This window comes from Peromyscus californicus, unplaced genomic scaffold (genome assembly GCF_007827085.1).
Source record: "Peromyscus californicus insignis strain IS unplaced genomic scaffold, ASM782708v3 Scaffold_5__1_contigs__length_169319896, whole genome shotgun sequence".
In the NCBI taxonomy this organism is placed as follows: Eukaryota; Metazoa; Chordata; class Mammalia; order Rodentia; family Cricetidae; genus Peromyscus; species Peromyscus californicus.
Genome location: NW_026294573.1, coordinates 154,190,140 through 154,199,848, shown reverse-complemented (window position 1 = coordinate 154,199,848; position 9,709 = coordinate 154,190,140). Strand labels below are relative to the sequence as shown.

Genomic DNA, 9,709 nt, shown 5'->3' with positions numbered 1-9,709 from the left:
GATTCTAAATTATGGAAGACAACCAAAAAACTGTAACTTAAACCTTGATTAGATTGTGTCTGCCTTGTGAATTACAGTGTCATTCCTCATTTTCCTTAGCCCTGGAGCTCACATTATTTCTTTCATTATTCCACTGAACTAGACTAGAGTTCTTCCTGACCTAGACCTCATTCTTACATCATAAGTGTGAACAAGAAGATTCTGTGAGCTTGGCCTATTAGAGAGGACTTTGAAAGTTCTGCTTTATGATGCTACAAAGATAGAGATGGTCCTCTGCCAGTTAAGTAGTCTCTGCCCATCTGCTTCATAAGCTGCCAAAATGCCTATGAATTCTCTTCCAACAGCTATTCTGGCTCACATGGTGGCCATTAACAATGTGCCTCCTCCTCCGCTTCGCAGCATACCTGGTAAATGACACTTTTATGAAGTTCTCATGCCTTCATTATTGTTTCCAGTGGTACTTGCTTCATTGTGAAAAATAGGGATTTGAGAGGTTCTTACTTACAGCCTAGTAATGGAAGAACACAGTTGTACAGCCTGGCTTTGCCTATTTGAGACTATTTCCATTATTTAGTTCTGAAATACTGTTTTCTTTGTAAAATGAAGATCTTGATGAGATCTTAGGGCTTCAACAATATGCCCCTTCTATATAAATTCAAAAATCCTTTCAAGTAAGAGAGAAATGGAATCCCTTTGAGATTACAGGAAACTACAGGCATCTGTTTCTAGTCAACCTTGTGTTCTCTACACTGAGTTGGTCCTACTATTCTGAGTACATTTTCACTAGAGAATTCTCATTTTAAGTTTACAATGGGAAAAAAGGTAATTTCCATTCTTCTGAGTGAAATATATTTCTATTTCACTTTTATATTTGAGCTTTTGGTTTATCATGTCATAGAAATTATAAACACAGAATTAAATATTTTGTAATTTAGACATTGGACAGTATTTATCATGTGTAGTCAATATAAGTTCAGGAAGTTATACTAGGGTATTGTGTAGGGCTAAAACTGTACAACTCTTAGATCTGTTCGATACCAGTGTACTTAAAAATAACAGGCGATAATCCCTGTGTTGAAATTTAAAAACAACTTTAGGTAACATAGGTAATACTCATGACTCAAAGCTCACTAGAGACTTACTTCTAGTATTTTCTTCTATCTTCTTGTGAAAGTTAAGTTCTAGATAAAGTTTAAAATTTCACTGTCATCATTTCTAGAGAAAAGATATTAAAAACAGAAACATACCTTTTGAAGGAGTATAATATATATATGTCTGTGTATATACATATCAATTCATGTAAAAATATTAAATATATATTATACAAAGTCCTTATAATTAACTGCTATATTTGTTATTTTTTATATTTATTCCTATAGTAAAAGTATTCTTATATGTATTCAAAATTTTCTACTTCTATTTAAGTGGAAATACTTATTCAAGTAATTTTGCCCCTAAACCATCCACTGTCAGGTTTTATTTGTGAAAAAATAAACTACCCTAAGATTTTTTTTTTATCAGCCCAGGAAGTGCAATAGCTGTGAGTTAAAAGATCAAATTAATTTAGAATCAATGGGATGAAATGTGTGCTGCCCTCTGCAGTCTCTTCCAAGGACACTTGACTTCTGTGAAGTGATTAAAGATGAAAAATCAGCAGTAATTTAGATCTCAGAGCTGAATGGAGCATAATGGAGAGCAGCAGACAGCAGCGCTCCTCATTTTCTCTGTAGAGATCTTTAGAGGATGCTCTGTGCCTGTGACTGCCCTTTGGAGATGCGTCCTGCTTGCTTAATGGCTCAGGCTTTGTGTTAACTCCAGCAAGTCTACAGTTTTCCTTGGCATGGTTTGCTGTCACAGCTGAAACAATAATCTCATGAAACCTGAGAGTGGTGATTCTTTGTCTGTTGAGTGATGCAACCTGTTTTATATTAGAGCTGTAAAAGTACAATGTACATAAACAGGGATGTTTGGTTAAATGCCCACAACATCTAGCCACTATACACATTTTTGTTTGCTTTGCGTTTGGTCAGTAAAATTAAACTTGGGGATGCATATTTGCTTTCCTTTTAAATATGTTCATGTGAATAACATTTACTGAACACTTTCTACAGACAATGTATAAGTACTTTTCGTGTTGTTTCATTTATGCCTCACCAAAACCTTGTGAAGTCTGTGGTAAGCAGAGCAATGCCTAACAACGGTAGCCACGTCCTGAGTTCCAGAAACTAGGAATACGCTAAGATGCTGACAAGGCAAAGGAGTTGTTACGTTTACAGGCAGATTTAAGGCAACTAAATCAGCTGCTCTTGAGCTGGGGAGAACCTCAGACACCACAGTGCATACTGAAATCATAAAGACTTATCAGAGAAAGGAGATGTGAAAAAGACTTGACTGGCCATTGCTACCTTTGAAAATGAGGGAAGACATGAGACAGGGATGCATCTGGGCAGTGTCAAGAAGCTAGCAAAGACAGCCATGAATTCTTCCCTAGTGCCTCAGGAGTATCACCACCCTGCTGATAACTTGATTCTCACTCAGTGACCTACTTCAGACTTGTGATTTCCAGACCTGTAACACAACGCATTGATGCTTCAAAGCTGTCTCTGGAAATTACTTACAAGGGAAAGGAAAAAAGAATGCAAGCTCTCTCTCATAATCAAAGGTAAAGAGGCTTATATATCATAGTAGGAGTCACAGTTGGGAAGGGGAGGAGGCTTCTCAGAATATCCTCATGTAAATGAACTCTACTCGTGAAAACAACAGCATCAATAGAGACATCAATTCCATCTTGTCTGCTAACTTCCTGATTCAAGGGACTCCACATATCACAGCTCTTCAAGCACTGCTCTGGTTCTCGTTACCTGGGAAATTATGATTCCCAGACAGTGCACACAGGCCAGCCTCCTGAGTCAGTTTCCGGTTTTCTATAACCTCCTGCTTTTGACTCAGGATTCTTCACAGCTTAATAAGCCCAGGAAAGGGAGGTTTTTTTTTTTTTTTCCAGAAGCAAAAGAGTATTTTCACATATTATTCTAGATGAGAATTACTTCAAAGATCTTGCAGTTAGAAGAGCATACAGTGGTTTTCCCATCTGAGTGAAATGGTGGACGGTGGAAGCATTCACACTGACCCACTAGTATAACTTGATCTCTTGAAACACCAGAAGGAAGGGAAAGAGTGTTAGTGAAATACAGGAGTCCGCCTTCACCCTTGCCTTGTGGTTAGGAGTGTGGTCTAGTGAGCTTTGTTTTCATTAATACGATGCTCCTCTGTTTTCCTCACCTTTCTTAGGCTTATCTTTCTGAGGAAAGATTTAAAGATAGGTTGTACACTTTAACTACTAGATCATAAGGGAGGAATTAGTGTATTGGCTGTGTGCTTTGCCAGGCTGCGAAACACTCAAGGTTTGCAAGACATTTGTAGGTGTGTTTTACTGGTTCTAACTTATTAGGATATAGAAGGAAAATAAAAGAGTTCAAGACTGCAGACACTTTAGGGAATTCAGAAGTAAGGTAGAACTCTTAAGTGAATGGTTCTCTGCTCTTTCCCATCTTAAAGTGTACATTCTCTGAAAGCCTGGAAATACCATGCTGCCATTCCTAAGACTTCAAGGGCATTTTCTGTAATTTGAGAGTCCTTTAGTAGTTCACTATGAAAGGAGACTCAAAACATGTATTTAGAAAAGGGAATGTGGCACCATTTTAACATCTTAAACTACTCAAACCTCTAGAGGCACTGGTGAGGGCAGAAGCAAGGGCAGAGGGGCTTGTAGGTAGAGAAGAAAATCATAGAAGTGTATTGTAGCACTTAAAGAAATAACACAAAAAGACAAGGGAATATAAAAGAAATGAGGATGAGAACAGAAATTCCAAGAAAATAGAAAAAGAATAAACGGCTGAACATTTGTGTGTTTCTCTACACTTATAGAAACAGTAAGTAAGGATAATTCCGGAGACAACTCGGGGAACATGGCATTGGAAGATTTTAAAAATTGTTTTTCAGAGTAAAAGTCACTTTTTGTTGTTAATACCATGGGTGAAAATTGAATGTTTCATTGGAAAACAAAAACAAACAAAAGGAAAACAAATAAAGGAAGCCGGGTAATGTGGTACAGGCCTATAATCCCAGCTCTGTAGCATTCCAGGCAGAAGACAGGATGATTTGTCTGGGCTATACACCAAGGCCTTCTTAAAAAAGAAAAAAATATTTCTTTTTAAAATTACAGTTGTTACAACTATCTCAATATCTACACACTTTGGTTAGACAATTCTGAGTGGATTTTTAATATAAATTCTTAATTATTTTTAAGAATTTCATATTGGAACATTGTATTTCTATCATTCCCCAAACATTCTATCATGTTCCCTCATTTTTTCTCAAATTCATGGCCTCTTCTTAATTATTATTGTTGTTATACACACATACAAACACACACACACACACACACACACACACACACACACACACACACACACACCCCAAAACCAAAAACAATAAAAAACAAGAAAACCTAGTGAATCCATTTAGTGTTTTTCATATGTACTTGTGTTTATTGCTGACCACTTGGATTGTTTGCCATATGAGAGGGCTCATCCCCTAGAGTCAACAAATGAACTTATGAGGTGACCTAGAAAGTTGACTATCAAAAATTAATCAAATTATGGTTACTGGAGGAGAATCTTCAACCACTAATTTACTAAAGTAGCATAATCCCTAACAAAATCTATAATCGTGAGTATGCACAGAGAAATGTAGTTTTCACCTCATCATAGAAACTTCTCTTTGAAACAGACAAAGACTACTAGGGAAAATCACAATCAAAATGCAGAGTTTTAGAGCCCAGTCCCAAGGGATTCATCAACAAACACTTCTGCACTTTAGGCTCAGGGAGCATCATGGAAGAAAAGTCAGAAAGATAGTAAGATCCTGACAGTCCAGGAGTTTCCTGTGAGATTGAGTTGATTGCCTGTAGCTCTTCATCTGCGGGTGACACCTTAAGAAATTCTTCCCTCCAGCTTGGCATGTCAATAATGTGTTATCATTATGCAGGTCTTGTTTAGGCAGCCATATTGTTGAGATTTCTTGCGTGGAATTTCTCTGTTATATATAGTAGATGCTGTCTTGCAGCAGACAGCTTAGTCTTATCATTCTTAGAACCTTTCCATACCCACTTCCTTGATTTTCACTGAGCCTTGGGTGTATGGATTACATTGGAAATATATCATTTGGTATTGGGCACCCAGTGAGCACTTATTCTCTGCATTTGATCAGTTATAGATCTGTAGTAGTCTCCACCTATTTCTAAGAACAAAAAGACTTTTGATGAGTGAGAACTACTCTTATCTATTGATATAAAGATAAGTGAGTGGCTTTTATAAATTAAATTCCATAATTTCAGCTTGAACACAATTATACCTGAACAGAAAATTGTAAAGAAAATGAAAATCTTTGTAAGTCAGATCTGTCCACTACGTGTTGGCCTGGGTCTCACCGAGGACTGCTACTGTTCTGTCCTCAGTCTACCTCATAAATTCTGTTATCAGTACTACTGTAATGTCAGTTCCTCAGCCAGTTAGGTCCAGCCTCTATCTGTCACTGAACTAACCCCTGAACTAATTGGTCTTCCTTCCAATATGTAACAGGAACCAGATACTTATTTTTGTGAAATGATTAAAGAAATTTCATCACATTAATTTCTACTCTGAAGCTTAGGGTTCTACTGTTCTCCAAATCATAGATTACAATTCATTGTCTATAATGTGACATTTATATCTTTTATGAGGTGGCCAAAATCTCTCACTGTGTCCTACTGTTTTCATTTCTATTAATATAAATTTCTTCTATGGTTAAAATGATTATCATCATCCCTTAAATCTGTCAATACTGACCTTTGGGAAGTGGTGATGGAGGGTCAGGCATAAGGGGGAGTCTTAGGTTTAATTAGATATTCAAATGCTCACAAGAGTGGCATATGGGTACAGGAGAATGGGGAAGCTCTCTAGCACACAGACTTCCCTAGACGATGACTTCTCAAGATTTCTCAAGATGATGGACTTTAACCTATAAGATAAAGTAAATGCTTTGCTCACCCCCAAAGTTGTTTTTGTTCAGTGTTTTATCACACCCAGAATACAAATTTGGACAAAACTATTGAACTAGAGAGTCTGACTATTGGGCATCTCTTGACAGCTACTATCCATTTTTTCCCAGCTGTTGGTGTCTCCCTAGGAAAAGCCACAGGCAATCTCTTACATACATGGCTTTCCAGTATTCCTGCTCATTCTGTGCACATCTCTTCAGTGTTAACTGATTCTTTACTGCTCAGTGGATTTTTATGTGCATGTATTTCATTTTTCTCTTTTGTTTTTATTGTCCATGGCTTTTTGATGTTATATACAAGAAAGTATTTCTCTCACCCATACTGTTGCAGCTTTTTTCCTGTCCACCTACCTTAGGATTTTGCAATTTCAGGTTTTATAGTCAAATATTTAATTCATTTGAGCTGACTTTTTAATACCATGTGCAAAAAAGACCAACATTTTTATCTTTTTTTTTTCTTCTTCACGTGGACATTCAATTTTCCCAGTGCCAGTTCTTAAAGAGATTATCTTTTCTGCATTTGTGCTCTCAGGACCATTATTGAAAATTAGCTGAAGATAAGTGAATGGATTTTAAATATCTGATTCTGTTCATTGCCAGGTCTATGTTTATAGCAATGTCATGCCATTTTGATTATAATCTTTTAATAAAGTTTTTCTTTTGAATGAGCTTTGATCATTTCATTAAAGATTTCTTTGACTGTGCAGTCTTTTGTTGTTGCCCTCCATGAGTTTTAAGATTGACTTTCTATACTGGTGAAAAATAACATTGAGATTTTTGTAGGGCTGCATTGAAATTATAAACAATTTGGGGTAGTATGGGCATTTAAAAAGTATTGATACTTTCAATGAACATGGGATATCTTTTTAAAGGTATGTGTGGTAAGATACTTTATTTTCTCACATAACATTATTTTTACTCAATGATGCTACATACATTCATACTATATAACAGGAGTGTCTTTTCTTAATAACATACATGCATATACTTCATTCATCTTAATGGTTGTGTTGTATCTAATTTTTTGAGTATAATAAAATTGTCCTGATTTTTATATAATCTGTTGAACTGTTGTCACTTCTTAAACCTGATGCTCTGCTTGCTGTTCAAATCCGTCCATAGTGTTAGAAAGAGATTGGAAGGCAGATGAAGCTAAGGCTAAAGAACATGACATGTTCAGTGCTTTTCTGTTCTGTTTCTTGCATGTCCTCATCATTGTTTTCTTTCCTATCCTAATAATGAATATACAGCAGCCAAAGAGTTGAATAATTCAACCATTCCTTTTTGCTTCACCAGAAATACTGTGGGAGCTATTTCCCGAGTTTCACTTGGTGCTTCTTCTCCTTTGCTTCTTCCATCTGGAACCTGTCTGATAATTCTCTGCATCCATTTTTTGTTGTTGTTTTCTGTATTGCTGTTTTACATTAAAATAACTGATGTGCTTTCTCTCTCATTATCACTTGATACCAACTGATAAAATGAGAATTTGTTTCTAGTTAATTTTGTGTTTAAATCAGACAAACATACTACACATAATTTAAATCTTATTAGTCTTTCAAAAATTAGTATTGAAGGAATGAGTTTGTTGTGGTGTTTTGGTAATAATATGTATTTGTTGATCATCTTACTTTAGTCCACTTCTGCTCAGTACAGTTAGACTCCTTTTCCCAGACCAGCCTTCCTTCTGCTTCCTTATATACCTTCTTTTCCTTTCCTAATCTCCCTTAACATTATTCTTTTCACTCTCATATCCCTCTGTAGTTTCCTGAGTTATATATTTTCACATATATATATATATATATATATATATATATATATATATATATATATATATATAATACAGCATTAAAATCCGGATCCACATATAAGGGTATGAGGGAAAACATTCAGTGTTTGCCTTTCTATTTTATTGGTTTATTTTGTTTACCATGAGGTTTTCCAGTTGCATCAATATTCCTACAGATGTAATGACTTCACATTTTATAGCTCAATAAAATTTCATTGTGAATATATAACTTACTTTATCTATTCATCTGCTGATGGACATCTCACTTGTAAGATGAATTGCTAAATGGTCTTATTAATAAAAAAAACCCTGGAGCCAGATATTGGGGTAAAAACTGAGAGATCAGGGAATAGGAGAAGCCCACAACCATCCTCACCTCACCAACTCTTCAGCTTCCAAAGAGACCTCCTTCCTGTATCCCTTTCTGTCCCTGCCCTCTTACTTTCTCTCACCACCCAGCTACATCACTTCTTCTTTCTGCCCAGCTCTGTCACTTCCCATCTGTCTGTACAGACCTCTGGACCTTTAAATTCCAACTACTGTAGGAATTTAAAGGCGTGTGACACCAAGCCTGGCCTTGAACTCACAGAGATCCAGATGAATCTCTGTCTCCCGAATGCTAGGATTAAAGGCATGTGCTACCATTGCCTGACTTCTATGTTTAATATAGTGGGCTGGCTTTTTACTCTGATCCTCAGATAAGCTTTATTGGGGTGCACAAAGAAAACATCACCAAACTTACTATTGTTAATAATGCATCAATATTACAGATGTGCAATTATCTTTGTGGTGGGACTTTGAGTTCTTTGAGAAGTTTCCAGGAGTGATTACTTCAGCAGTGATGGGACAGAGACATAGCCCTACCCTGACATCCTGGGCAGCTTAAGGAGCTAGATTTTTAGGACCCCAACTCAGACCAAATAAGGATTTATGATTTGATGATGAAAAAATATCAGAATTAGCTAGTATAGTGCATCAGAGTTGGGAATTATATGAAAGCTATTTTAACATAGCCTTAAACATGAAGGTTAAGTGAAAGATACTCAGAAGAATGTAAGGCACACCCCAGGGTGGTACAGGACTCTCTAAGAAGAGCAAACAATTGTCTTAGCATTAGTCATATATACCAATCTGGAGGCTACATCATAAAAGTTGCTAAGAAACTGTTTTCTCTTCCTTTTTCTCATAAGAGAGATATGTCAGGTTGCTCCAGAGACACACCAGTTGAAACCACAATCTGATCATGGGAGGCCAGAAGCCACTAAATCTGTACCAAGTCTTCAGTACATGTGTTCTCCGCATGGTTTCTCGTGACAGTCTAGAAAATACAGGTTTACAGTGGGGAAGGGAACAGGACCTCACGCAGTTGTTAACTATGCAGGCGTCCTTGCTCTGCTGAAGAAAAGGCTTCAGCTAGATTACAGGGTGACGGCCTACTCTCTCTCCCTTCTCATGTCCCCCAAATGTTCTCTGCTTTTCTCTCTTGACTCACTCATAGCAGGGATGTCTGATTTAGGTTTTTGGGAAGTCTAAATGCTGATTTCCAGAGTGGCTCCACCAGTTCACACATCAGCAATGATTACAGCTTCCTGTTTCGCCACACACCCGTGCCCACCAGCTGTCGCTGGTGTCTGTGTTGTTTTCTTTTCTTCTTTCTTTCTTTTGGTTTTTAATTTTTATTTTTAATTTAAAAATAGTAAAATTTGTTCTTTGGTGCATAGATCTTCATAGATAAGTGCATAACCACCATTTCATTTTCTTAACACCACTGTCATCAAGATATGGAACAATTCTATTATTTTCCCAAATACCCACTAACCTCTT

At 36.7% G+C, this 9,709-nt stretch overlaps 1 protein-coding gene across 1 annotated transcript in view; it reads left to right on the top strand.

The window, feature by feature from the left end:
- The first annotated feature begins 319 nt into the window (after nucleotides 1-319).
- Cnbd1 (cyclic nucleotide binding domain containing 1) overlaps nucleotides 320-9,709 on the top strand; it is a 376,362-nt gene continuing 366,972 nt past the window's right edge. The window contains exon 1 of the mRNA XM_052716755.1: nucleotides 320-407. Coding sequence (XP_052572715.1) covers nucleotides 320-407 — 88 coding nt within the window. The remainder of the gene's footprint in view (nucleotides 408-9,709) is intronic.